Raw genomic sequence first — 26867 nt, forward strand, 5'->3', positions numbered from 1 at the left:
GAAATCCAACTGCTGCTCGTTGCTGACAAGATGGAGATCTGGCAGACTCACACTGACGAGCTGCATGGCGTCCCTTGTCACGGCGATGCAAAATATGTACTGAGGGCGTACTCGTGAATTGTGTTTCTGAAGAAGATCAGCCCGCCTTGTATGATGATGATACACATTGGAATTGTAGAATTAATGTATTGAGCTGAAAGATGCATTCTTTGGAGTACACATATTTTATCACCAGTCACCATCAAAGGAAGCTGCTGCTGCTCTCAAGATCTGGAAGGAACACTCATCCACCGCCTTCCCTTTGCATTACTAAGGTAGGCTTTGTATATAGGTACCATAAACGACCGCAGTGATGCCATCTGATAATTGTCTTTGGAAAGGAAAGCAGAAGAAATGACGAACAAAAAAAAGAATCCAAACGGGGAGATACAAGGATAAACAGAAAAATCTCGAGTCTATGCTTTGCTGAAATCCATCCTTCGCCCAGCCTGCAGAAATATTGTCGCTACCCAAAAAGAAGAAGAAAAATCGTTTCGAAACATGAATAACCCAGTCTTTTGATTTGCCCATATGGTGACCTAAAACTCCTCGCCTCAACGTTTACTTAAGCCATGGAAAGATTTTCTTGGTTGGCTCCAAGGCTCCACCACCAGACGAGGAACCTTCGACTTCAAGACTTCGCTGGTAAATCTCCTGTGTCTCTCGTTAGCAATGGTTATCAAATACAATGGGAAGATGCTGTATCATACCTCTTCATCCGTCGTCATATGACAGCCCAAAATTAGCTCTCGAACATTATCGTTCTTAGAAAGGTTTGGATACGGCGATCCCTGGCTCTTCATGAGGGGCAAAAGAACTTCGCCGAGGACCTCAAACTTTTTCCAGTTGATGCGGTCGCCATTGGGCCCAACAAATGTTTTGCTGCCTTCCTCGGCAGACACCAGGTCACGACGGTGCAGGGGCATAAAGGGAATGCGAGGCAAGGGTGAGTTTTCCCAGGCCAGTCGGTAGGCAAAGTGACTCTTCTGTGTGCCCATCAAGATGACTAATCTCGCAAACTTCTTGTGAGTTTCTGGCGAAACTAGAGCTTTTGTTTGGGCAAGACGGTGGATTGCGGTTCCATTGATTCCTGCCAGGACGGCCGCTAAGCCGTTGTAGTTGTTAAGCTGGCGCAGTTTGAGAGCAATGTTCATAAACTTTTCCAAAACGAGAGCTCGATGCTTTGCCTTATCCCGGAGGAGGATCATGTTTGCCACCCACTTGGCGACGTGGTTGAAGTGGTTAATCATGCGGTTTACATTGTTCAAACTCTTGCAGCTCTCTTTCTGGCTGGCCGGAAGACTGACGTGACGGACAAAATCGCGGATGCGTATCGAAGAAAACATGATCCAGTCGATGCGGGTCAGCTCATCCGCAATATCGTCGTCCTTGATTTCGATAAAGATGCGGTAACGAAACTTGTTCATTGGCAAGTGATCTGTGGGGTCCAAAGTAGCAGCCTCTCTGTCGTAGTCCTCGTATGAGTAAAGCTGTATCTGGCCGCCGCTACCGACCACCCTGTTGAGATTCTCCGAGCTCACAGACGGCCTCTCGAAGTTGTCTTCTTCAAACTGCAGAGCGGTCAACCCAGCCGGAAGCTCACTCAGTTCTTTGGAGAGAATGTCGCTAGCCAGCTGGTCGTCGGCATCGTCGGCGTTGGCCCAACCAGTATCATCATCCTCGATGACGTGGAGAGTAAGGTTTCGGTGCATCTGCCTCGCGGCGATGCTGAAAATTGGCTCCGTGGAAAGATATCTGATGAACTCGTCCAAGTTTCGTCGCGTAGTTAGACGGGCAAAGTCGCCGGGATACAGCGACGCCCACTTGGCTACTGTCTCGATAATTCTGAGCTGAGTTGCCGTCTTGGTTAGATGGTGAACCGTCTTGTCATCCCTCACGCGATCCAGCCGCATCAAGATGGCGGAGAAGAGCTCTCCGGGCGCAGCAAACTTGCGATATAGGCAAAGAAAGACATCGAAGAAGTTGAGATCTGCCCTGGAAAGGGGCAACGCCAGGAGGCGATCTACAAGATCGTCGAAAGGCACTCCCGCCATCTTTTGCTGCTTCTCTACTACAACGTCATCGTTTCGCTGCAAGATGGGAATGTCGTCGGAATATCGACGTGAATCAGTGTCGGACTCGTCGACGTCGAGGAAGGAGTCGTTTGCGCGGCCGCCTAAGGGGGCAAATGTCAGCGTCGGACCCACAACAGCTGCCATCGAATGCTCAAGGGTGGTGGATGTTGCGGTAAGCTTCCCCGAGCTCCGTACTCCCGTATTTCGGTCTTCCGTAGTAGGTAATATTAATACTAACCTCGGTGTGGACTCCTGGACGCCTGCTTCTGGGCATGGCCATCTGCGACAGGAGTGCCGGTAGACGGAGCCGCAAAGCCGCGGAGCAGTGAAAAGTCGGAGCTGGCACGATTATGCCTTCCTTCGCTAATGGGTCTGCCGGCGCTGGGATCGGGGGCGTCGAGATTCGCGGCAGATTGCGCTCTCTTACGAGCAGCACCCATCTCGCCCGTCTCATCTAACATAACAGACATGTCAGCACAAGGCGCATCCTTGGTAACATCAATAGGGGTATTATTGCATTTCATACGTGGCAACATACCCCTTCTATGAGCCACGGCGGCCCTAAGAATGGCATGCAGACAGGTGCGATCTATTTCTGGGCTGGTCGAGGATATCTTAAAGTGGGCCAGACAAGATCTGAAGAGGGTATGGTTGGCCAGCTCATCGGGATTGACCTGTCGTTCTTCCTCGGGTGCCTCGCATTTGGTCGCGACTAGCATGGCCGGCATGTTGGAGTTTGTCAAAGCAGCTACAGCAATACATATTAGCTACAGTTGAACACGGGTACCACTGCACCATGTGATTGCGTCTCTCCCTGGTTTCTCATCGACAGCAACACGTTGGATGGGCGCGATAACGGGGCTGCTCATTAAACATACCCAAGGTCTGAGGAAGGTCGCGGATGGTGTCCTTGTTTGTAACATCGTAAAGCACCAAGGCAGCGTCGACACGGGGTACGATGTGGCCGTTGATCTGCTTCGGCCACTGGATGGGGTGCGGTGTGTTCAACTCGAAGGAATCCAAGTCCAGCTCGAGAAGTGTAATCATATAAGCGGCGGAATCGACGACGATGCGAACGCTAGACGCGGTAGATATGGGTGGGCGCGACAGGCCGAGGATTCGCTGAACAAACGTCGACTTGCCGACGCCTATGGCGCCAATGATGGCAATGTTGAAGCTCTCCATGGCGGAGGATTGCTGTGACTGGGAAATGCGACAACTGTCAGCATGGGAGCGGTCTCACAAAGAAAAATTAAGAATGTCTCATCATATGTAGGAGTAGCCAAGGTGAACTGGAGTGAACCCCTGGTTGGCTGCCCCGCGACACACTCCAAGCAGGGGTAGATGATTGAATAAAACTAATTGGGTGGAGACGGGGGCAGTTGTGGTAAGATGATGAGCGTGACTGAGGATTGGTCTGCCAGTCTGCAAAGTTGCATCAAACTCATGCACGCCATGACGCTCCAATTGCGTGGAAGCAGGAGCTTTGTCCCGTAATTGGATCTGACAAGGGCAATCCATATCTTGGCTTTTCCCATTCTTTTTTGTCCTTTTTTTCTTTAAGCAGTTCCTTCATTCTCCACGCATAACCTACCCAAAATTGTGATGATCCAATTGTCAAAGATTCTCGACGAGGAGGCGGCCAGTGTTGTTTCTGTTGCCCCTCGTGATCATATCTACTCGTATTACTGCGAGGGGTCTCGGGCGAGAAGAAGGGGATCTCCGCCAATGTCTCTGACTCGAACTCGATTGGCTTGTACGAATCGGGGACGACAGAGGCAGGGGAGTCGAGGCTGTCTAAGTGTTGGAAGAAGGGGTCGTCGACAATGGAGATGAAGGAATCGCGGTTGGGACTCGACGGACGGGGGACAAAGGCGGCGTTTGAGCTGGTGCGGGAAGGAAAGCTTTGATCAGTAGATGCTGCTGAAGCTCTGGACCAAGAGCCGGCACTGCTCGAGGCGCTGCTGAGGACTGAAAAGGCCGAAGGGCGTCGAGCTGTGGCCGCAGCAGTCGGGGTCTCGGAGCCGGAGCGCAAACGTTGGGACCCGGAGGAGCTGCTGTCTGTGGCCATGTAAGTAAGGTGCTGTTGTTGGGATGCACTCGGCTGGACCATTGTCGCAGTCTATCGACGCGACCACGGCGCGGAAACGGACATGAGTTACAAAAAGCAAGGAGGATGACGACGGCGACAATGACGATGCTAATAGATGGAGAAGAAGAGAGAGATAGTATGTGTATGTGTTTGTGTGGATGTGTCAAGAGTGAGAGACAGACTGTGTGAAGGAGGACAAGGGCAAGGGCGAGATGGAGCAGACACAACGAGGGAGCAGCACAGAGGGGTAAGAATAAGAGGAGGTGGAAAGAGGGAGCTGGCGAGGCAAGGAATGGTCTGCAGATATGGAAATGGCCCGATGGTTGGAGGTGAGGAGGGCGGATGCGGATAAGGGAAGGGATTATTGGAGGCGGATAGATGCGAATCCATCCCATTGGGGCCACTAGCGAGTCGAGAGAGCTAAAGGGCACCACTTACCAAGCCCACACCGGGTAACCCGCGAGGATCGAAGCGAAATGGAGAGACGGCCGGGGAATTCAAGGTTCAAGGTTGGGGGAGAGGAGAGGGAAAAACGTGGCCGAGGAGGAGAGCGGATGGGATCTGGGAGCAGTAGGTACCTGGATGGGATGGGATTGGATTGGGATTGTGCGGCGCAAGTATGTACTTGTACCTGAGCTGGTACGGGCAGTGAATGGATGCTGGCAGCACCTACGAAGTACCACTACCTAGAGGAGCAGGACTAACCGTTGGTGGAGTACTCGTACCGTCGTTGGAGAATGAAGTACCCGAGCTGTACAAGTACGAGTACAGGTACTGATCAAAGGGCTGAGCGGGCAATCCTCAAGGTCCCCCAATTGCCCGAGCACAGCACAGCACAGGTGAGATGGATGAACAGGCACACAAGCCAAACCAGACACGACACGACACGCAACGCACAAAAAGCACAGGCGGTGCGACAGCCCTCGTCCATGCTCTGGACCTGAACCTGAACCTGCCAGCCTTTCTGAAAGCTGCCACGGCTAGGCGGGTTCGGTGCTAGTGTGCCGCTGGCAGCTGGCTAGCTCTATCGGCGTGAAAACGGGGCAGGGTTCGTGCTATTGAATGGAGACTAACGATGGGATTCATTTGATCCATTCTGCAGCTGTGACGCCTATTATTAGACTGTGATGGTGTTGATACTACCTGTACCTGCTGGTAACACTACGGAGCACAGATTTAAGGCACTAGGTAGGTACTAAGGTAGAGTCAATGCTATTGGGCAAGATATCAAAGCTGGTGTCACAACGCCATTGAAGAGCGTATATCCAGCACAGGTATATACACACATCCAATTGATCCGTTATCTCAACGAGAGCAAAGGATGGAATGCAATGGAATGGAGCATCTCAACAACAGGCAAAAAGCAAATCGCAAAAGGACCCAGCTTAGCGGCCAGCAAACTAAGGTTCTGACCACTCGCTGGGCCTCTTGGCTCGCCTCCATAAAATGGCACAATCCAAACCAAATTGCCATGCCAAAGAGGGGGCCCCTACAGTACATAATACACGACGATGGCTCTGAATCCTGAGCAAGACTCGGATTATTTCCGGGGTACTGTATGTACAGTACAGCATGAATTATCAATACTACTAATTCATGTACGATGGTAACTTTGCATCTACATGGAGTAAAGTCGCTCTGGACCGGTGAGTGCTGAGAACAACCAGGCGATCCGCAAAGAGCAAGCATCAGCAGCAGGGGCCGTATGTTTGCACCTGTTGGACCATGTAATTGAGGGGCATGCAGGCAGGATAACAAGACAAGAACTGATTGCACGATTAGGCGGTACTCGTACAGTAATAGTTTCCACAAAGCATCAAGGCCTTGCAGCGGTACGAGCACAAGCACATGCGAGACGGTGGGGGGAGCTCGCCGACCTCCATGGCGGAATAAGGCCCTTTCCCCTGCTCTCTCCACGCTTGGCACATGTGAAGCTTGGGGGTTTGATGCTGATGCTTGAGGTTGTGTAGCAACACAGCATTGCAGCAGCACACGCACAGCCTCCGCTTCTGGGGGCAAAGCTGATATCAATCCTGGCCTTGTCCATGTAAGATGGTCCATCAACTCTGTCCAGTAGAATATTCATCAATTGGACCTCGGCAGACCAGGAAAACAGCAACTTTCATGTATCCTAAAGCACACATCAAAGCATCAAATCCCATGCTATCCCCCATCCCACGCACCCCCAAAAACACCAGAATAAGTACTAGGTGCCAACCGCCCAACGTGGCACAAGCACACCGATAGATGGATCAAAACGTTCTTGGCCGTCCTTCCCACCCCCCGCCGCCGCCGTTTCTTGGCCCCCAATTCCGAATCACAAAACCCTCGCTCGTCCCGCCCCTTCAAACAAAGACGCCACAGCGCACTGGCAAATGCTGTCAACCCATCTTTCACTTGAACCTTTTTTTTTTCGAGCCGCTGCCATGTGCCAGGGCTTTTGCTTCCCGAGCTGCCCAATTGCAGGCCGTGCCGACGCTCGCATGCGACGGCTAAAGCCTCACCCACGTTTTTCTCGTTTTCTTCTTCTTTTTCTCTTTTCTTCATTGGTAAATATTCCTATTTCGTATAAGACAAATTCGCTCACTCGGCGGACTTTACTGTACATACATCCATACCTAGCAGCATCTTGCATCTGCAGGCTGCCTACTAAACCTAGTACGAGTTACTACTTCTGCTGCATTACTTTATCCTATCCAATTGGGCCTCGCCTTTTCATCTCGTGCCTTTTACTTCTCCCATGTTTTCTCCTTCATCCTCTTCTAGACCTGTCGCGATCTCACCACTTTTTGACTTTCTTCCTGCTTGGCCATGCCCAGAACCCCCGGCACGAGCTGCCTAGACAGTACTCATAGATGCCCTTGTATCACTAATCCCCCATCCACGTCCATTTGCTCATCTCGAATCGACTGTGATGCCAGCCCAGAAGCCCACAATAATGTCAGCTTTTTTTCAGACTCCATTCCCAAGCCCCAGCATGCCGGGCCTGCCCTCCGTCACTTCCCCGTCTATCGGCGGTCCCAAGGCGGCAAGGTTCATGATCAAGCGCCCGCCAACACGTGGGATTCTAGGGAACCCCTTCGGTGGGCCCAGGAGCGATGTTTCCCACGGTTCGTTGCGGATTGATTGACGGAATCGCGCCAGGGGTCCATCCATGGTCGTACTGAGAAATGAAGAAACATGTCTGATGCATGGGACGACTCTGGCTTGACCGTTGTCCTGAGGAAGAGGGGGTGAATACGGTTGGTTCAATACCTTGGCCATTCATCCACCTACCAACCTACCTGGAGTAGCACTACCTGCGATTGAAGTAGGTGATACCGTACATACGAGCAGAAGACATTGACGCTGTCGTCATCGTCCCCATTGTCCTTTGACGATATACGAGTACACATAACGACCTCTCAGACCGGTAAATGCGAATGTCACAAGATCATCTTGGCGGCACGGAAGTTGGGATCGGCAATGAAAAAAAGTCCCCGTTTGCTGACCCAAACGGACAGTTCGGGGGTCAGACCTATGATTTTTGATCTCGGGCCCGGAATGACGGCTAAGGGTCTGCCGCTTTTTAGGCTCTGACAAGCTTGATGGATACCGGTTTCTTGGTGTAGTGAACCTCGTGGCCATTCAAACTCAAAAGCATCAGACAGGTACCAAGGTACTGTTGATACTCCGTACCTGTGAGCTGATACCGGGCTCTCAAATTTCGGCGAACCATTCGGAGTATTTCCCCACGGGTCATTGTATCTTTCATACTTTTTACTCGTAGGCACCTTCAATGTCACCTGAGAGAGTGGATTGGATCAAGCAAGTACCGGCACAGAATTCTGCTGTAAAGGGTTGCGTCCTCCAGGGAAACCCTTACCCGGTAGTCACGCGATCTCGCGATATTTCGCTGTTAGGTATGGAGTAGATATGAGACCCTCAATGTAGTCGACAGCATGCCGACCAGCGGTGTCATTTCTCAAGCCCTGTCATGGCATTTTAGTTATAGATCCTTGAATGGTGATTGGGTATGCTAATTGCCATTGTAAACAATAGCGGCCTCCTCTTCACCAGGTTCCCGGTTCCGTCGATACGAACTCATGTGCCGGAAGTTTTATGAGCGTCATCTTCCAAATTAGAATGTGATCTGAATATGAAACAGACCCGGCTCTCGCTCATAACTACTGCAGTACAACCCTGGAAAACTCAATACTGAGAACTGATGGCTCGAAAGTTGATTTCATGTATCCTGGCCAAGGCCCAGTGCATGTACACCTCAAACGCAATATGACGTTTCTGAAGTCGCTTATACCGGACTCTGGGCAACATTGAGATTCACGAAATTGCCAGCACAGTGACGTTCTGTTTCGAGGCGTCAACAACAATCAATACGCCCGGCTTCTAAATTAAACACTGCTTTCATTTCGCTGTTGCCGATAAATGACGTCAAATCACCCAGTTTGGTGGGCTGATGGATATCCATTAATTATATGGGTATTCAGGGGCCGATGCAGCCGACTGGCTTTGATGTGCCGTGTACTCGTATGAGTTCCAGATCCCAATTGACTCTGCAGCAATGGCAATTGCATGTGGATCGATTCATCGTAAACACTGCTGTCTGCTAGAATCGTTGTCGCATGCCAATGACATCTAGATATCTCATAGACGTGGACTTTAGGAAGAGCCACTCGTCGATATACTTGCTCTACTACCTACTATTTCGCGGAGACACTTGTATATACAAACCCTGATTAACGAGGATTCACGTCCTAAACGAGCTGAAATCATATTGTAAGACAATCGTACAATTTCACATGCCCGGATCTTCCGCTCATTGCTCAGCTCAGCCAGCATCTCGTGGCAAAAAATACTGTGGCACCAATGGAACCTCTGCTGTCGGCAGGATCTCGCATCGTTATGCGCGCGCCAGATCCACCCTCACATTAGTGGATATTTGATGGGCGAGATTCGGTAGATGGGATCTACAAAGAGACAAAATTCAATAACCACTTCAGCCCGTACGATCTCTACGGTAGGTCTATCGTCGATGCGTCACATGTGCCTCGTCTGTTGAAGGATTGAAATCACGCTCTGCCCGACGGCAACTGAGCTGACTCGAGTGGTGCTTCGGTGATTGAACTCGCGATGAGAGCTGAAAAATAGCGAGGATTGACTAGGAGCAGCTGCTCCGTGCTGTGAATCGCCTTAACTTACCGAGGTTGCTGAAATGTCTCTGCTCTGGTAGCCGTGGGTTCGCCTCCATCCCAGCGTGTTCCTCATTCAAACAGACAGAAACAGACAAGTGGCGACAGCTCCTCCAGATGGCCTCAAGTGGCTCTCCTGGCTTTCCATCACGAAATACATGGCAACTCTCGCAACCCAAGCAAAGAACAACTCAACAAGTCGTCTCCGGGAAGAAAGAGAGCAATCCCCCGCTTGCTCAAATGCCAACCCCGCCAAATGTATTCCCAGATGATCAAATCACACACCAGCAATCTCATCTCATCTTAGTCGACACACACAAGAAAGCGGCTGGTGGCAGCAGGGCGGAGCCTGAACGGTAACATCGTCTCTTTCAAGCTGCGTCTCTACCAACCCTGTTGCGCTGGGGCTTCTCCACCGCCCGCGTACACAACATGTCTGGAACTTGGGGGATGCTACCTGAACGGAACGCCCTGTTGGGAGATGGGAGCCTGCAGAAAGGGATTCCGAAGGAGAGGGGGGAAGCATTTGCCACTCTTGTTTTGTTTCACCTAAACTGGTCCATCCGTCTCGGGCCTTGAAGAGAAGATGCCCCCTTGCTTTGATAGTTGCGGATGGAGAAGAATAGTAGCTGGACTACGATAGGTTGTTTGGGGGGAGAGATCCAAAGTATTTCCCCCCTCAGATGGCCTAGATCTACCAAGCATGGCATTGGCCTCACGTTAGGGCCGTCTTACCCCAACCTCAACTCAACCTCGCGGGTGCACGCGCACCTTTGACACGGCACTCAAGCGGCCGAATGATTGGACACCGAAGCATCTTTTCGCAGCCGACCTAATTTAAGGCAAGAAAACGGTGGGAGCTGCCAGGCTAAAATGCTGGGGTAAGAAAGTAAAAAATGAGAATCGAAGAAAAGGGAAATACTCAATGCCGATCTTGTGTGTATTCCGCGTACTGTAGAGACATCCAACGGCTTTTCTATTTTGATAGACTGCCATCGGAGCGTCGTATTGCATCTGCCCTTCTTTTTGTATTTTCGCCGCGACATGCTGCTCGCTTATTTCGTGACTGGGGACCCTTTTTCGCTGTGGCTCTGGTGAGTGAAGCTGTGATGGATTGCAAAGAAGCGCGACTTTTCTGGCGTTGTTGCTTTTCCAAACAGCCGCCATCATATGCAAACAATCCTCACAAGACCAAGATCGTACATGCAAGTATCAAACTAGAACAAACAAATCAGCGTAAACAAGCAATCAAAAACAAGGAAAACAGACGGCAAGAAAAAAAGGCCCCTGCACCCGTCAAGTGACCGCAAGCCACCTCCGCAAATTCGCTCGTCCTGTCCTGTCCTTGCTCTAACTCGTACATACATGCTGTAAGCCCGTCAACCTTACCTTACAGGTTGTTCCCCATTTCCCGCTCGCCCGCCAATTGGACGACCGACATCCCCCCCCTTGGCATCATGACACAGGCGCTGCATCTGCTAACCTGACTTATGTAGCTGGGTGAGCCGATTTGCCAGAAGGCCCAATCGTGCATGATGGGACTGGAGTTTTTCGCTGCCTTGGTTCGGAACGCCCGTCTTGCGACGTTCCTCGTGATCGCGTGCCTTTTTGTGGGCAGACGAAGCATCAGAGACGGGTTTTATTTCTCTCGCTCGCTCGCTTGTTCTCCCTCTTTTCAATCCTTTTTCTCCCTGTTTTGCTAGACAGTGAATTGAAAAAGGCGATTTATCTTGCTCTTGTTTTTGCCTTTGCTTTTTTTTTTTGGGTTGTTGCTTGTTCGCATCGTATACCCGCATCTGGCTTCCCCAGACAATCTGATCCGATCCTGGTGCCGAGGAAATAGCTTCAGTTCTTCGGCTTCCTACACTTTCCATCCGTATTCTGCTCCTCCAGACCCGCCCCAATTCCCATCGTCCGGCTGCATGAACTTTCCAAGGGGTCGCGAGCAAGGAGCTTCTGAAAAACCTGTGTCAGTCAAGGTGGTTATAAAACCGAGTATGTGTGTCTCCAATTTTGGAACCCGCCCCGTTGCTACCATAACACCACACCACACACACACATAACGCCCGAGCCGGCATTTATATTTAGTGCTTCGCCCATTCCACTCCTACTTCTAGATTTACCCTTTCCATTCCCCTGTTGCTGATCGTTTTCTTATTCTTTCTTCTTCTCTGCTATAGGCTTTCTTGTCCCTTACTAGCTTTCTGTGCCGGGTTTTGCTCTTATACGAATCAACCTGGCTGGGGAAGAGTAAGCTTACTCGCGAGAATTCATCCTTGCGTTTTGCCCGAGTAGTACTGTATTGTATTGCCACAAAACTCTCTTACCGAACGGTTTAAAAATACCAAAAGAACGTCTTGTTAAATGCGGCTCCAGCAGCTGCATATCCATACGAGTAGCAGCAATACCGGTGCTGCTCAAACCTCTCGCCAAAAACCACCACCACACGCAAGCGCGCCCTCCTTCGCCATGTTCTACGAGACTCTCTACGCCCATGATGCCAAAATGGCAGCTCACCAGCCCATGCCGCACAGAGTTGCCGCAAAGTCCTCCTCACGCAACAATCATGCCTCGAAGCCGCAGTCGCAGCGTCTCAAGGCACTGGATGCAGATGACTTGACCAGGAGGCTGTACGTCGTGCTGGCCGAGCAAAAGGCCCAAGCCGAGAGGAAGAAGCGCGCGAGGGCAGCCGTCGAGGCCGAACGACAAGCAAACGCCGCGGCCGTGGCACGGAATGCCAACGTGCTGCACCCGGGCCAGCACGGGATCCCATTGGGCCCAACAGTTGCCTCTACGCAGATACAGAGGAGGGAGGCCACCGCGGCCAAATCACATGTCAGAAACGCTGCACCTCGAGACTCAAACGAATATCCGCCCAAGGCAGAGAAGCTGCACAAGGCCGGCATGAAAAATTCTACCTCGTCATCTAGCAACAGGAATTCGGAGGATGCGCCGCCGCCATCAAACTACCGTCACGTCCCGCAGGTTGCTGCTTCGCAGTTTGCCCGCACCACAACCACCGAGACGGTGACGGAGAAGCACCTCGTGCACAAGCTGTCCAGGCAGGCCGTCAAGTTTCACATGCAAGGCCCCAATGCAATGGTGGCGACGGACCTTCCGCCGTCCGAGCAGAGCAAGGCACTCCGAAGGGTGCAGAGCATGAGAGAGAGGCAGTATGAGCGGAACCAATTCCAGCACACCCACTCACTCGCCGCCACGGCCGAGGTAGACGAGAGACCCGCGTCCACCGCTCCTCACACATTCCAAGAATATCTCAAATCTAAAAGTCTAGACCCCCCTGACGAAACGAACAAGGAAACGCGGAGGAGAAGTATGGGTGCTCTCATCGGCATGATGATGCCGGCGGATGCCGAAACCGCGGAGAGGTCCATGTCTTCGCTGGACAATCAGTCTGACACCGTGCCCGTCAACCCCGACGAGCACCGCGTGGATTGGACTCAAAGCGATGAAGCCGCAATTCTGCTGCAACAGAGGCAGCAGCAACAACCACCACCACAACAACCTCAACCTCAACCTCAACAGCAGCCGCAAAAGAGCGCCGCCGGCCACGGCGTTTTGCGCAAAGCCGAATCAAAATGGGCCCTGCGGACAAAGCTCGGGAGTTTCAGCAAGAAAGGCGACAAGCTCTCCTCGCCAACCGAGGAGAAAGACACCGAGCCCCTCACCGAGACACCAAAGTCTCCCACGACGAAGACAGGAGGGCTCTTTGCGCGATTCAAGCGTTAGCTAAATGCTAAATAACGAATTATGCCCGACATGATGGGGGCGAACCAACACGTACCTTGGATGATCTGACGGGATGACTTAACGATGAGGATGATATAATGCATAATATAGGGAAAGGAGGGATTTATACATCGATTTTTAGGAGGGATGATGAGCCATCGTGAGAGAGGAGGTAGGGGAAGCGAGCCAGTATATGCTGCAGCAAAGTCTTGTCGTGAACCATTATTATACCCCAAAAGCCATAGAGGCCGTCCAGGCCTGTAGTCATCAAGTTTTCTTTCTGTGTTCGTATCTTCGCTCTCCCTCTCCAGTAGCTTATCCGTGACGCCTATCTTCAGCAAGTAGACGCTCGATGAGGGCCGTGTCTTGTTCAGCAACTTGTCGCTGCACAAACGCAGCAGCGTTGTTCTGCTCGCTCGTCTCGTTCATGATGTGCAGTATCAGCTCAGTGTACTCTCGGATCGCATCGCCGTCTTCGCCACTCGCTTTCCGCGCCCTTCGCAGAGCTGCCTTTCCATTCTTGATGCCAATATCGTGATTCCATGTGCCTTTGCCGCTGCTGGCCGGAAGGCCCTTCATGAGTGAGGCAGGTATAGCCTTGGTCGCAGCATCTGGGGCTTCTGTCGGAGGCTGAGTCGCGGCGTGGATCTCGAGGAGCTGGTTTGGGAGGTTGGGATACTTGTTGAAGAGGAGCTGGAGCTTGTCCGAAGTCGCGAGGACGCTGAAGGGGTTCGTTGGGTCGATGGGGCCAGGCGGAGGCAAGTTTGCGCTTGCTGCTTGCGGCTTGCTTGAGGCTAGGTTTGTCGGCTTGGGCTCTTCTTTCGGAGGGTCTGGCGGATGATTTTGTTGGTGAGTTTTGCTACATGGGACAGAGCAGCTGGAACAATAGTTAGTATTAGATCATAGATATCTGCCGGCCCATCATCCCCATTTGCTTCTTTGTCTTTTGTGACATGGCCACGATGGTTGAGGGTCGTGAAACGTACTAAGGCAGACGGCATCGCGAGCATTTGTATTTGCCAGGATTGATTTCGCAGACGCCGCACAGAAGTGCGTTTGTCTTTTGTGTGGATTGTTCCTGGGATGCTGCCATCTCGCTACTATTGCCCTGGTGATGCTGATTTGCGACTGCTCTCGCGTCAGACACGTGCGTCTGCTGATCGTTGAAGCTATTCCCGCCAACAGTAGCAGCCTTGTTCGAGGGAGCAGAAGAAGTAGAGGTCTTGTCAGCCTCGCCGCGAGCCTCTGACGCCATTGATTAGAATTGACAGGTGTCGCAGCAGGGTTAATTTTTTTTTGTTCTCTTGACAAGCGCGTGTTTGCAGAGTGAGAACGTCGAAATTTAGCGCCCCGCCAACCCGAACTTTTTTTTTTCAAGCTTCAAGGTTCTTTTTCGCAAGCCAAGCCTTTCTCATTGGATGTCGAAAGTATCAAAGTACTGCACTCGCACGGCACAGACTTCAGATGATTACTGTACTGTACTTTACACGACTACAGGGGGATCCTGGCTCGAAGAACATGTTCACCAGGGCGAAAATTTTGGTGGCCGTGCACCCTGGAAGTGAATGCAAGTCAGACAGCATGCGAACAATGCCATTGGTGCAGTTGCGTCATGACAGACGGCGCTGAATCTTGCTAGCTGCTGGCAGTTCTGCAACAAATGAGCGTCTTCAGGCTGCCCCTTTTCGGAGTATTGCGCTATAATAGCAATATATGGAAATACATGTTGACATGTTGACATGAACTGCCATGTGGCGACAGCGAGTTCAAGTTTTGCTGCTTGTTGCTTGTTCTCAATTGGCCGCGGGATGAAGACGAGACGGCATGAGTTCGTCCTACATACTTGCACTTGTTGCAAGCGTGCATTTTACCATTACGATGGTCCGCATTGTTCATCAATGCGAGCTTGCTTAGATGGACGCCACTTGGACGCCTCTGGCCCAGCACATCAATGCTAGGCACAAAGTCTGTGGTAGCCGGGCTCCAAGGGAAGAACTGAGACGAATCGTGATTGCTCTGGTGTTACCCATTCATGTCTTGCCATGATTGTCACTTTGGGAATCTGGGCCGACAGCCATGTCGTCTGGCTTGACTCGTAGCGATAGCCCGTAGGGCTACAATGCCGCGCCAAGGGATTAAGCTCCAGCTGGTAAGTCTTTAGACCTGGATATTCTGGAGATGTACTCTTGGTAGCCTCAATAGCCTCGACTTGACGGCACAGTGCAGAGGAGCGGGGGCGGCCTGTCCAAGACGCCACCGAATCACCACATGACGGCCATTGAGTGCCTTCGCAAACAAATGTCATTGCCGCGTGGACATTGCCCGGAGAGAGCGTGCGTTGCCCCAGAGGCTGATGCAAATCATGCAACCGGCATTGCTTATCCCCCATCCTTTTCAATATCTGGGGCAGAAGCTCGGCAGAAGACTTTTGACATGTTCGTACCGCCCGTTCTTTTGGCTCGATGCTGAGAGATACTGTGCCAATTGGAGAAGCTGTCGAGGGCAATTGGAGCTGCGGCCGCAAATTGGAGCTTCGTAGCAGCCCGGCTATTATGCATAGCTGCAAGAGTCTCCATCCCCTGCTGCAAAAGGCGTCGCGTGACGCCGTTTCAGCTGCTCGTATGGTACGAGTACCTTGGTCTCTTGGAGCTCTCACCGGCCGAAGGCTTGCAACGCGCTTGATGGTGGCCGAAGCGAATGAGAGGTGCCCGCCGCTATGCCATGCTAGCCCGTCAAGCTTTGGAGCGGAGAGACAGAGGCTAAGGTAGCTAGCAATTAGCATCTTGGACGACGCCAATCTCGATGCCTGCCAGCCAAGAGGCAGTTGGAGCAGGCCAGGTGACTTGGGATAACTCAAGGCGGGGTTCTGGAACCAGGCGAATTGCGGGGTGGCGATCCCTCGATGTCTGGTCGAAAACTGGGGTTCCATCACCTCTTGTCATCTTCTCTCGTGTCTTGTCTGCATTTCTCTGCATGCGGCACGGCGCCAGTAGGTACTTGGCATAGTGCTTCGTAATAAAGTGCAAGTGGTTGGAGAGAGGATGAGGCAGAGCTGTCTGCAACCAGCAACGACCAATTCCAACAGCCAAAGCTCGGTGCCCAAGGAAACAGAAAACACTCCCTCCTATTCTCTTCTCCTCTCTTCTCTCTCGTTCCTGCTCCTCTTCGCTTCTCCACGTCCCCATCATATGTGGACTTCGTTCTCCGTACCGTATCCAACTCAAAACCCATCTTGACTGACGGTGGCTGCTGAGCTAAGGTGGCGAGGCTTACAGGGCCCCGCGATGGTTGACTTGATTGTCTGCACCAAGTCTAGGCCACCTTTAAGCGCTCTTGTGCCGTCGCCGTGGTGCCCAAGATTTCCTGATGGCGTCTCGCCAGCGTGAAGATGATCGTCGATGGATATTTCAGGTTGGATTTAGTTTTGGGCCTTGGCTGTTAGGGCACAATTCCAGCCGCACCTCCAAAGTTTCTGCCCGCCCCTCCAGTGGGAAGTTGGGAAGGTCGAGTGCCGGGATTGACCTGTAGGGTCGGGTACTAATTCGTACAGTACGGAGTACAAGTACGGGACTCTACAAGCAGGACTAAGCGGCCAGGATCCTCTCGCCGGTCCAAGAGCACGCAGGCACGGGCAGACCAGGCACGAGATGTACCTGCGGGTACTGGTGCTATTCCCACTAATGCAGGTCGCTGGCAGGGGCCGGAAAATCACCAGATTGGCTCTCCGGCAACTGTTGGAAGAATTGATTCCATGTCAGGATATTTGATGAAATTGACATGCGTGAGAGCAAGATGTACTAAAGCCAAATATATAGCAGAAGAGATGGCTATATTATATTGATGAATATCTGTCGATTAATTACTATAATCATTTGGCAGAATTGTCTTGTGTTGTGTGTTGTCGGCACCTTGTCTACCAATATCAAGCAGAAGGATGCAGGAGCCGAGACAAGGGACCTCATGGACTGCATGTGCCATGCTCCAACCAAGCGGGAGTGGCAGGGAGTCAATAGACGCAGAACAGAGACGGGAGAAGTTGCGCAAACAAGGTGCGAATACTCTCGTACGTCGTTGTGAGTCAATGGCGCTGGCACGTCGGGATTGGAAATAGTCACGACAGTCGATCAATCGTACGAGTGCCGCGCCGATTATCTTCAGTATAAGGTTATCCTGCTTTTAGTCTTTTAGCTCTGGTTTGCATGCTATCAGGCCATCATCGTCCCTAGTGTACGGTTTCTGTATTACACGAGTTTTCTGGCTGGCAGCATCTTTGAATCTCAGATCCGATAGACCTTTTCATTCAATTGCATCCGTATGGATAGCTTCTGGCAGGGGGCAGAGAAACTCCGCTCTTCAATTATCCAATTATCATAGGGGTAAACCACCGTCTCCGTAATGGTGAAATATAGCAAATTACTGTGAAAAAAAAAAAAAATCTTACCCAAGCTGGCACCGAGTATTACACATGCTCCGTACCTTGTCATGTCTGTCTTGGCTCTGCACCCTCAGGAAAAACCCCCGTCTGTTCCTGGGGCGAGGTTCAGGTAGTAGCCAGAGCCACGACTTAAAATAACCGCAAGGCGAGAGTCGCATTGCCCTAATATGCTATAGTGGCAGCTTCAGGTTACCTAGATGCTACTACTTGTCCCCATCAGCAGTCGGGGATGCCGGCGTCAGGCGGGCGGCATCGGTGATGCGAACTAGGATCGATCATAGCCAAAGCAGCAGCTCGCAGAGGCAACCTGAAAAGGGCATTCCGAAAATAAAGAGACGGGAGCCTCTGTGAAGTACACAGAAGAGCACATCGCCACCCCTTGCGCAGATATACGAAATGTACGTGGAGATGTTGGTTAAATGTCGATCTTGCAACACCGCATGTACATGTAGCAGGTCCCGTGCTCATGCCATGGGCGAATCGACTTACATGTACTTACATCCGATGCGGTGATACAATCGCCATGGCCCTCTTTTTTTTTTCTTTCCCATGAGGGCACTTGCGGATGCTCCCCACTTTGCACCAGCATCCAAAACCTGAGCCAGGGGGGACCTTGGCCGCAGAAGCTTGCAATATTGGCATCAGATGGAGCCTGAGTATTCCATACAGACGAGAAGCGAGAGTTGCGGGCAAGCGACTTGTAACAGGTACGAGTACGATGCGTTTTCTGTATGGAGAATCGGCGTTTAGATTCCTGGTAGGGAAATTGACATGCAGCACGAATCTCACAAGCGAAGGAAAAATAGAAGGACGCCTTGTGCATGCGAGAACACGATGGATATTACATCCATATCAACCAGCTCTCGGCATGGAATCACAGGCTCTGGTGGTGTCACGCTGTACAGGTGCCCATCAGAGCTATGCTCGGCACTTGAATCCTCTCTAAAAGCCGGACACAAAGACAAAAGGAAGAAAAAAACACTCGTTGTCCTTTTTGTCTATGTAACAGGTTGGATCACATCACACCACATGCACGACATCCCGCAGCTCGTCTCCTCACTGTGAGATGCAAACTAATGCCTGGGCACTCCCCTTTCTCCCCAATTCAATGCAGCGCCCATTCAGCTTTTGTGCAGGCCCGGTTCCACGGCCACCTCGGGCCGCCACCTGGTCCAACCCACATCGACTGCCCTAGGCCCCATCGTCATCTCAAGAGGGCCTTGGCTGGGCAGCATGAGGTGCCGGAATGCTGCGAGGGGAAAAGAGCCTGAGCAGTGCCGAAGTTGTCGATTGGCGTGTGAGCCTTGCTTCGCCCGTCTGCTTGGCCTCAATGGTTCACTTGGTGGCCTCTCTTCTTTGCTCCTCTCTGGTCTTCGCTTGCTGGCACCACCTCCATCATCCGACCAAAGAGCTGCGGGTGCTTTGTGCCAGAGCCCTCCAACCCCATGATGAATCCACCACCCATCCATCCACTTCACTTCCCCCCTGTTAGCTCTCTCCGACTCGCTTCTTTCTGTACCAGAGGTGTTAGCGCTGCGAGACGACGACGGAGAGGGGTGAATGCAAAAGGCAGAGGGCAGAGGAAAAGGTGGGAAAAGCATAATTGCGGCGCCAGCTCCTCGTTGCAAGCCTCTTGCGGACGCCATCGTCGGCCGTCGTCGAGCTTCTCCATGTTGTGAGACGACTTCTGCAATTACATGCTTCCCCTCTCTTGGTCTCTTGGGAGCATCTCCACTTCTCCCAGCGACGGCCAGCCTATCCGGATCGCCTAGCCCGGTATCTGCTTTTAGTTCACACGGTATGGCCAAGTACTCCGTAGGCGCTGTTGGAGTTTCTGGAGTCTGTGCCTCTGAAATTAACCTCCAGCTTGTGGTAGCGGTATCCGTCTCGACACAGAGCTGAGAGGAGCCGGACAACTTTGAGTCTTTGTACATGTCAAGTGGCCCTGGTACAGCCAAGTACCAGCCTGCTTTATGCTCTCTTTCTCTCTCTCTCTTCTCTTTCTCTTTGCTGCTCCACGGCTTGCGTTCTTTGTATAAGACAGACAACGGAGAGACAAGCAGCCATCTGCTCGACATTCTTGTAAGAGCACGCAGTACAATAGGTAATAAATACAAAAGAATACGAGTACTAGTAGTCATGGCATGGCAAAACTTTCACACAACCCATGCAGCCCACCCCATCAAATCTCATCAAATTCTTGCTCCTGGCTCCCTGCATCTGCCGCAATTCAATTCCCCTTGTGCAGCAATTGCTACGGTACCTGGCAGTTCGTACTTGTTCCAGCGCGTGCCCCGTGCGTTTGGCGGCATCCAGGGGGCCCCCCCTTAGCGCTCAAGCCCCCAGTGGCCGCTATGCAGCAGCGCTCTGCAGTGCTGCGACCCTCCTCTCCCCAAACGGTCTCTAGCAAAAGTTAGACCTGCAGAGGTACTTCGGGGTACTCCGGACCCCATAAAGTTACAGCGGCCGTCCTCGTCCACGCCACTGACTGCTGGGGGAACTTGGTCTCTCCACTGGTTGAAAACGTCGACGCTTGCGCCGGCTTCTGTCGCGAAGCTCTTGACCTTCCCCCACCTGCTCTACTGTACAAACCGCGACGCCTTCAGAGCTCAAGTGACTTGGACTTTTCTACCTTTTGCCGCATCCTGAAACTTGTTCCCTTTCAACCCTTTCAAGCATCTCTCGTCCCCCCCAAAGCTCGACCCGCCACGAGAATCGCCATCCCCTCGATTGCTCGTTCGTGCTCGTGCTCGATCCTTTGTCTCCCGCCTGCAGAGGAGCTCACAAAGTACAGTCAAGACAGACAGCTTTGCGCTGGCGTCGTGCGTTGTCAGCCGTCGCTGCGTTTGGATTGGCGAGTCCCGGGGCCTCTAGCAGGAGAATCATGGGCCTCGACTGGCACAAGGCGCTTCTCCAGCTCTAGCAACGCAACACCATTGCCTCCCCTTCATCTGCCGTCGCTCGCCATTTCCAGCGGCTGCGGATGCGTGCAAGGCCGGAGCACATCTCACATCTCGCCTGGTTCCCTCCTTACAGCCACAACCATAATCCCTGCCTCCCATCGTCTCACGCTCTTGTCTCTTCAAGGTTCTCTCTTGTCTCGTCTCGTCTCTCTTTCGGGTTCTGTTCTGGTTTAGACGCGCCGGCTTAGAAGTTGCTATACCCTCGGATATTGTCCCTCTTCCTCCCGCTTCCTCACTTTCTTTTTAATCAATCGACCGCCCAACCGTCACTGCGGCACCCAACCAGAACCACCAACTGCCGCGACACCACCGACGCACGGCAGTCTTTCGCCACCAGAAAACCCTTCATCGGCCTGTCGCGTCCCATCCAGTCGATCTCGTCCTCGTCACCTCTTTTTTCCACCTTTTAGAGCTTCTTTTTTCCAATTTGATTCCCCACATAGACCGTACCTGACTTTGTTACTGGTGAGTGGAATCTTCTTTGAGCCTCAGCTGGCATCGAACCAGTCCCAACGCCCCCCCCGCAACTCTACGCACCTGCGGCAACCTAAGCGGCTGCAAAGAAACTTCGTCGCTCAGATCGGAACCGCCCCTGAGGCGAACGGCCCTGTCATTGCGCGCGCCTCTTCTTTTTGCATCTGCTGGGCTGCCCGAATTACATCATTCGCCGAGTTTCGGGTGCTGTGGTCGTTCGAGACATCTCGCCATGCTTGCATGGGTTGGGCTTATCTGTGTTTTGGATTGATGCGCTAACAACCCGGCAGTTTACTTTCTTCATTTTCGAATTTCTTCTTCAAGAGCTATCCGTCTACTAAACTCGCAATCCTTCGTTCCGACGTCCTCCCTCTCGGGTCTACATCCTCTTGGTTGGCAATTTTTGCCCAGAAGACCTCACGTGCTGAACCACTTCGGCTGAGACCCCGACTCTTTCCGCTCTACATCGCCATCTGGGCATTGGACTGTCTCCCATCAGTATCGGTATCCTGTATTCTTTACTTTTGGAGAAGAAAATAAGCATTCGCAAAGAAACAAGTCTTGGTACGTGGTCGAAATACTTGAAGTTAGGCCTGTCGAACAGTGTTGCCTTTCCCAATCGATCATGAGTTCAAGCTCAATCAAGAACGGATCATCGTCGAGGTTGACCCAGGCGCCATCCAACCAGTCTCTGCTACTGGAGAAGGTGAATGCTAGGACATCGACCCCAGATTCCGAAGCGCTAGCAAGCTCCGAAGACGAAGGCGATCACCGCCACGAAGCATCTCAATCCCTTGCGCAGCCCGTGAAGCCTGTCCGCCGGGCCTCTTGGTTGAACGATACATCTGCACCTCTCAGCCGACCTCGGAAGGGATCATTTGCGAGCAATTCAATGTCTCCCACCACATCACACCCCAGCACCCCGTCCATCGAAACTGGGGCGAGCGCTTGGGGATCTCATTCTACTTCTTCCGTCATGGCCCGCGCCCCGGGCTCAAATTTCCCATGGGGGACTGGCATCTGGAATAACGATCGGAAAGATCCACCGGCAAGACTCAGTGAGGTTCTTCCATCTCCCACTTCGACAGTCCCTCCTGGGGCAGGAAGCAACTCCTTCTTTGGCCCAGATCCTTCTGGCCTAACGCCAACTTCCTCTGCAGCTCGCGAACCGGGCACCAACTCGCAGATCCCCTTTCCCATTCCGCTCCACCCTACACCAAAAACTTACCGTTCGCAGTCGTATTCTGCTGGACAGCTGGATCCCGAAATGTCACCCGGCTCTGGAATGAGCTCTTCCACCGTCATCGGCCGAGCCCGCTATCCTACTCTCCAACACCGACCATCACGGCCCAGCATGCTGAGTGAGATGGCGAATGATGGAACCATGCTCGGAAAGGTCAAGGAGGTGGAAGACGATGACGACGAGAACTCCTCGGAATCGCTTCAAGGCTCGTTCCACCAGAGTGCCGAGTCCAAGACCATTGAAATGCTTGCGCGCGAGAATGCTATGCTCAGGCAACAGCAGCAGCAACAGCAACAGCAACAGCAGCAACAACAGCAACAGCAGCAACAGCAGCAACAGCAGCAACAACAGCAGCAGTACGGCTCTAGAATTCGACAACGTGGCGCTCCCGGATCCTACCATGGCAACGGATATCCTCTTCGCGAGTATGTTCCGGAAGAAGGAGAATATGCCATCGATGAGCTCGACGAAACGAATGACGGCGAAGCCATGGCCAGACGAGCTACTGATAGGAGAATGAGCGAGTATGGTACCACCGGACCGTATCGCGGCCCTATGGGCTTTGAGCAACGCAAAGAAATGCCCTCCTTGAAAAAGGCTCTATGGTCCAGCTCCCCGAGCTTCTTTGCAAACGACTTTTCTCAGAGCAGACGCCACTCCTTCGCCAACATGCCCACACGACAGGGCTCTATCAGCTCGATTGCCGATTCTGTGGCTACGTTGGAGGCGCCTAATCCTGATAATCAGCTCAACCAGGGGTACCCATCAGGATATTCAGACAACGCAGCTTTTGGAAGCTCAAGCAACGGTGAGTCTCGAGCCGAGACACTTAATCGGGGTAACAATATTAACAATCTTTTTGCAGCCAATTTCTTCCCCGGAAGCAGCAACATGGCTGGCTCTATCCCCTCGGCATTTGGCAACCCGTACATGTCCCAGTATGGAATGCACAACCAATTTTCGAATCGCCCACCGTCCCCTCATCGCAGCGTGTACAGTGTGGGCCAGCCAAGACACAATCAGCTTCTGCATGTCGTCTTATTCAAGTGTGCCAGGGCAGACGTGTTTTACATCCAGGAAGGAACTGGACTCACCGTCAAGCCTGGCGACTTGGTCATTGTGGAGGCCGACCGAGGCACTGACCTGGGAACAGTTGCACGCGACAATGTCGATTGGCAGACGGCCAAGGAGCTCAAGGAGCATTATGCAGAGGAGCAATACAAGTGGTTGATGATGTATTCTCAAAACGCAGCTGCTGCGCAGGAAGGCTCTGGTGCCGGCCTCTTGGCTTCGTCCAATGGCCTCCAGGGCAGCGCCATTGGCGGCATGGGACCGCCAAATCAGCACCACATGCAGGAGCCAAGCGCCGGTGAGCTGCGTCCAAAGCTCATCAAGCGGCTTGCTCAGAACCACGAGATCCATTCTCTGCGGGATAAAGAAGGCCAAGAGGCCAAGGCAAAGAGAGTGTGCATGCAAAAGGTCAAGGAGCATGGCCTTAACATGGAGATTCTCGACGCTGAATTCCAAATGTGAGTTGCACTATGTCTCATGGAGGTGTTAATGGCATGTAGACTGACTGAAATCACTAGGGACTGGAAGAAGTTGACCTTTTACTACTTTGCCGATTCTTACATTAATTTCAACTCGCTTGTCACGGACCTCTTCAAGATTTACAAGACGCGCATCTGGATGTCTGCGATCAACCCGGCCTCATTTGCTAGTCCCACTCTGGGAATCCAAGCTCCTAGCGGAGTTGGACCAGGCGCCGTTGGCGTTGGCCGTGGTGCAAACGCAAATGAGCGTCGCCAGAATCCAGTCTCGCAACAGGAACAGCAATCCCAGGTCTTTGCAGGTGCCGCACAAGGTCGGGGACTGCGACCTGGCTATGCTCAGCCTCAGCTGGCTGCGGATAGGCAGGCCCCTTCGGCCACCGGATTCCCGCCCTCTAACTACGCATATGGCTCTGCCGGTGCCTTTGGAAATGCGCGAATGAATGGCGGTGCCTACACCTTGGGCATCAACCAGGGCATTGATCCCTTTGCCAGCGCCGGATTCCCTCAGTCGGGTGATCTGCAATCGATCCGCCAACGATTTCCCACCTCTCAAACCATGCCGTCTCCTGGGCCGCACTCCCAAGGCGTGACTGCAATCTCACCCTCCAACGAATGGACCGCTAGCTTCCAAGGTCTTTCGCTCAACACTCACTAAATCCAGGACGGCAGAAATTGGACGAATTATAGCATGATTAGACTACAACACTCGCTTTCTTATTTTTTTGGGCGCTCCGATTGCTACACTCTTAAAGGATATTGAACGATAATGAAAGAACAAAAGAAGACAAAATATTTCTTTTCGCAGTATGCCTATCATCAGTTTTACTCTATTTTATTTTTTTTCGTCATCCGGCGGCGGCGGCGGCCATTTTGAAGACCACACGGGCGACACCAAGTTCGTGCTGGAAAGGAGTCTCAGTGCAAGGCTCCTTTCGACCGTCATTACCTCTTGAACATCTTTTTTGTTATATACACACATATATATACATATTATCCCTCTACGACTCTGGTACGGATTACGGGTTTGGCTACTGGACATGCGAGATCGAAGAATGGAGAATGGGTATGGTTTTGCTTTCGCTTCCATCGGCTGAGAATATAGACAGAGAGACCTGAGTTAACGCATGCATGCTGTAACTAATACACAATCAAAAAAGGGAAACGGATTGGGTATGGCTAATGTCATGTACGACAAGAAACTTGTTGATTTTTGTTTTTGTTTTCTTTTTCTTGATGCTTTTCTTCTTCTCTTTTTTGTCGCTCTCTCGACAAATATTATTCTATTTTTATTAGTATTTTTACTTTTATTCTACAGAATCTGGACTGCATTAGTACTTGTTTGTATTTTGGGTTTGGGAAATTGTACGTTTGAGACAAAAATATGATTTGTTTTTGAGACTAAATTGACGATTGAGGGCATATATATTGTTTATTACTACATGTTTTAATGACTCTTGGGATGACCACGTGCATGATCCGTTGCTGCTTTTGAGAGCCTAATTGCAGAGAGGCAGGTAAGCAAGCTTCTAGGATACGCTCAAGACGGATGATTCACTTCACCACCGCCTCTTCTCTTTTTATACATGGTGCTACCACTATGAAGCATGCAGTCTAAAGGGATTATTTCACTTTTTGGACGACGGATGCAAATGTACAAATGTACGGTACAAAGTACATCATCATGTGGCTTCCTCAGGTGTGCGCATTCTTCAACAGGAGGAAGGAGCGACGTCGGTGTTCAACGACCTCTGCGTTTCAATCCTACAGCTGCATTTTCTTCTCTTTTCGCCAAATCTTGTCTTTTGTCAAGTCACTGGGAAGATTCACTCACCATCGTATTGAGCGGTAACCTTTGTTCTTTTATTATTGTGCATTTATTCCTGCTTCGCAGTACTTGAGATGCCTGCGAAGACGAGAAAGAGAAAGGCGTCTGAAGAAGGTAGGTGGCTATGAATGGGCTTGTGCTATTTAGTGTTGCGTATGTATAGCTGACTTTGATGCTCTTAGATGCAGATGAGGGTGAAGAAATTGTTCAGTCTGTGAAGAAGACAGGTCGTACGGCACGAGCGAGGCCTAGGTAAGACGACGGCTTGGAATAATGTGCGTGAGTTGGACTGACATTAATTTGTGCGAGCAGCAATCGGGCGGCCAGTAATACTTTAAAGAAGTCAAAATCGGCTTCATCTTCTTCGAAGAGCGCAAAGAGTGAGATTCGGCGAAATGCAGATAGCTTGCTCCGCATGATTGAGGACCAGTACAACAACGCCCGGTGAGTTTTTAAGAGCACATGTTTGAAACTTTTTGAATTCTAACGAGAAGTGACTTGCCATAGATCTGGAATTTCTGGAAACAATTCGTTGAGCTCCAAGATTTCTGCCATTCTACAGGATGGTCTCGATACACAGAACATTATACATCAAAAGTCGCTTGGTCGGATCAAAACCTTGCAGCATACCCTAGATGAGTATGAAACGGCCAATCGAGACTCAATCAAGGTCAGAAAGCCGGCGGAAGGCGCCCAGTGGGAGCAAGACGCAAAAGATGTCGTCAAGGTTGATAAGAAGGCAACAGATATTTTGATCCAGACCTTAAATGGATTGGTCATTTCTGGAGAGCATGCCAAATCACTCAGATCACCAAGATCTAGTGATGATATCGAACAGGCTGCTTGGCGGTGGATTGAAGGTGGAATTCCACCCGCAGATGATACATGGGGATCGAGTGCACGAGAAACTTTGAACGCATTTGCGGGAGTTGCAAAGCTTCTTTTGTAATCTAAATAATACGCACTTTAGGCGCATTTACATGCCATGTCTGGCGATTTGCTGCGGCAGTTGGTAACAAACGTTTACACGCACAAAGAGAGAATCCGATAAGATTGGAAGCCCAATAATACTGGGTACTCAATGGCTCCACATCCTCACCTTGCTAACCTTGCGGTGAATTCTCATGCTCACCTGGATGACTCAGCACCTTGCCGTAGCTTAATTTTCCATCAAAAAATGGGCACGAGGGCTCTGAGGGGCAAGTCCTATCACGCTAGCCTACAACAGGCCT

At 51.6% G+C, this 26867-nt stretch overlaps 10 protein-coding genes across 10 annotated transcripts; 5 read left to right on the plus strand and 5 right to left on the minus strand.

Moving 5' to 3' along the window:
* Window positions 1-333: 333 nt before the first annotated feature.
* V8C40DRAFT_80825 (ras guanine nucleotide exchange factor domain-containing protein) lies at window positions 334-4454 on the minus strand. The gene is made up of 6 exons (XM_083223455.1): window positions 3709-4454; window positions 2993-3317; window positions 2641-2862; window positions 2353-2568; window positions 750-2215; window positions 334-693 (listed from the first exon to the last, which is right to left on the minus strand). The coding sequence occupies exons 1-6, from the start codon at window positions 4225-4227 to the stop codon at window positions 601-603; spliced, it is 2841 nt and encodes a 946-aa protein (XP_083069566.1). The 5' UTR covers window positions 4228-4454; the 3' UTR covers window positions 334-600.
* A 2028-nt stretch (window positions 4455-6482) lies between these two features.
* Window positions 6483-7154, plus strand: V8C40DRAFT_80906 (uncharacterized protein). The gene has a single exon (XM_083223456.1). The coding sequence runs from the start codon at window positions 6582-6584 to the stop codon at window positions 7059-7061; it is 480 nt and encodes a 159-aa protein (XP_083069567.1). The 5' UTR covers window positions 6483-6581; the 3' UTR covers window positions 7062-7154.
* Window positions 7155-11026: 3872 nt separating this feature from the next.
* Window positions 11027-13433, plus strand: V8C40DRAFT_254095 (uncharacterized protein). The gene has a single exon (XM_083217749.1). The coding sequence runs from the start codon at window positions 11760-11762 to the stop codon at window positions 13140-13142; it is 1383 nt and encodes a 460-aa protein (XP_083069568.1). The 5' UTR covers window positions 11027-11759; the 3' UTR covers window positions 13143-13433.
* Window positions 13434-13457: 24 nt separating this feature from the next.
* Window positions 13458-14397, minus strand: V8C40DRAFT_269343 (zinc finger HIT domain-containing protein; the record flags this gene model as incomplete). Its single annotated transcript, XM_083220074.1, has 2 exons — window positions 13458-14019; window positions 14129-14397. 2 exons carry the CDS (start codon window positions 14395-14397, stop codon window positions 13458-13460), a joined length of 831 nt encoding a protein of 276 aa, XP_083069569.1.
* A 592-nt stretch (window positions 14398-14989) lies between these two features.
* On the minus strand, window positions 14990-16949 carry V8C40DRAFT_80946 (uncharacterized protein). The gene is made up of 2 exons (XM_083223457.1): window positions 16075-16949; window positions 14990-15901 (listed from the first exon to the last, which is right to left on the minus strand). The coding sequence occupies exons 1-2, from the start codon at window positions 16371-16373 to the stop codon at window positions 15097-15099; spliced, it is 1104 nt and encodes a 367-aa protein (XP_083069570.1). The 5' UTR covers window positions 16374-16949; the 3' UTR covers window positions 14990-15096.
* On the plus strand, window positions 16939-17945 carry V8C40DRAFT_254100 (uncharacterized protein). Its single transcript, XM_083217750.1, has one exon. The coding sequence runs from the start codon at window positions 16983-16985 to the stop codon at window positions 17217-17219; it is 237 nt and encodes a 78-aa protein (XP_083069571.1). The 5' UTR covers window positions 16939-16982; the 3' UTR covers window positions 17220-17945.
* Window positions 17922-18349, minus strand: V8C40DRAFT_254103 (uncharacterized protein). The gene has a single exon (XM_083217751.1). It carries the CDS (start codon window positions 18164-18166, stop codon window positions 17993-17995), a length of 174 nt encoding a protein of 57 aa, XP_083069572.1. The 5' UTR covers window positions 18167-18349; the 3' UTR covers window positions 17922-17992.
* A 31-nt stretch (window positions 18350-18380) lies between these two features.
* On the minus strand, window positions 18381-19704 carry V8C40DRAFT_254104 (uncharacterized protein). The gene has a single exon (XM_083217752.1). It carries the CDS (start codon window positions 19653-19655, stop codon window positions 18699-18701), a length of 957 nt encoding a protein of 318 aa, XP_083069573.1. The 5' UTR covers window positions 19656-19704; the 3' UTR covers window positions 18381-18698.
* A 1347-nt stretch (window positions 19705-21051) lies between these two features.
* Window positions 21052-24700, plus strand: V8C40DRAFT_81064 (uncharacterized protein). Its single transcript, XM_083223459.1, has 3 exons — window positions 21052-23065; window positions 23123-23786; window positions 23847-24700. The coding sequence occupies exons 1-3, from the start codon at window positions 21640-21642 to the stop codon at window positions 24463-24465; spliced, it is 2709 nt and encodes a 902-aa protein (XP_083069574.1). The 5' UTR covers window positions 21052-21639; the 3' UTR covers window positions 24466-24700.
* Window positions 24701-25266: 566 nt separating this feature from the next.
* V8C40DRAFT_81016 (uncharacterized protein) lies at window positions 25267-26679 on the plus strand. Its single transcript, XM_083223458.1, has 4 exons — window positions 25267-25749; window positions 25818-25887; window positions 25948-26079; window positions 26143-26679. The coding sequence occupies exons 1-4, from the start codon at window positions 25710-25712 to the stop codon at window positions 26582-26584; spliced, it is 684 nt and encodes a 227-aa protein (XP_083069575.1). The 5' UTR covers window positions 25267-25709; the 3' UTR covers window positions 26585-26679.
* Window positions 26680-26867: the final 188 nt, after the last annotated feature.

This window comes from Trichoderma camerunense (assembly GCF_050948025.1).
Source record: "Trichoderma camerunense strain CBS 138272 chromosome Unknown V8C40scaffold_18, whole genome shotgun sequence".
Lineage (NCBI taxonomy): Eukaryota > Fungi > Ascomycota > Sordariomycetes > Hypocreales > Hypocreaceae > Trichoderma > Trichoderma camerunense.

Coding starts and splice junctions, on each gene's coding strand:
- V8C40DRAFT_254104 (XM_083217752.1), bottom strand. CDS start 19,655: ATGTCGAGCAGATGGCTGCTTGTCTCTCCGTTGTCTGTCTTATACAAA.
- V8C40DRAFT_254100 (XM_083217750.1), top strand. CDS start 16,983: ATGAATATCTGTCGATTAATTACTATAATCATTTGGCAGAATTGTCTT.
- V8C40DRAFT_254103 (XM_083217751.1), bottom strand. CDS start 18,166: ATGCTGGTGCAAAGTGGGGAGCATCCGCAAGTGCCCTCATGGGAAAGA.
- V8C40DRAFT_80906 (XM_083223456.1), top strand. CDS start 6,582: ATGCTGTCAACCCATCTTTCACTTGAACCTTTTTTTTTTCGAGCCGCT.
- V8C40DRAFT_81064 (XM_083223459.1), top strand. CDS start 21,640: ATGAGTTCAAGCTCAATCAAGAACGGATCATCGTCGAGGTTGACCCAG. Junction 23,066..23,122: donor TTTTGGAAGCTCAAGCAACG/GTGAGTCTCGAG, acceptor ATCTTTTTGCAG/CCAATTTCTTCCCCGGAAGC. Junction 23,787..23,846: donor CTCGACGCTGAATTCCAAAT/GTGAGTTGCACT, acceptor TGAAATCACTAG/GGACTGGAAGAAGTTGACCT.
- V8C40DRAFT_80946 (XM_083223457.1), bottom strand. CDS start 16,373: ATGGGTTTTGAGTTGGATACGGTACGGAGAACGAAGTCCACATATGAT. Junction 15,902..16,074: donor ACGAGAGAAGATGACAAGAG/GTGATGGAACCC, acceptor TAGCTACCTTAG/CCTCTGTCTCTCCGCTCCAA.
- V8C40DRAFT_254095 (XM_083217749.1), top strand. CDS start 11,760: ATGCGGCTCCAGCAGCTGCATATCCATACGAGTAGCAGCAATACCGGT.
- V8C40DRAFT_80825 (XM_083223455.1), bottom strand. CDS start 4,227: ATGGTCCAGCCGAGTGCATCCCAACAACAGCACCTTACTTACATGGCC. Junction 2,569..2,640: donor TAGAAGGGGTATGTTGCCAC/GTATGAAATGCA, acceptor CTGTTATGTTAG/ATGAGACGGGCGAGATGGGT. Junction 694..749: donor ATATGACGACGGATGAAGAG/GTATGATACAGC, acceptor CGAGAGACACAG/GAGATTTACCAGCGAAGTCT.
- V8C40DRAFT_81016 (XM_083223458.1), top strand. CDS start 25,710: ATGCCTGCGAAGACGAGAAAGAGAAAGGCGTCTGAAGAAG. Junction 25,888..25,947: donor ACGGCACGAGCGAGGCCTAG/GTAAGACGACGG, acceptor TTGTGCGAGCAG/CAATCGGGCGGCCAGTAATA. Junction 26,080..26,142: donor GACCAGTACAACAACGCCCG/GTGAGTTTTTAA, acceptor GACTTGCCATAG/ATCTGGAATTTCTGGAAACA.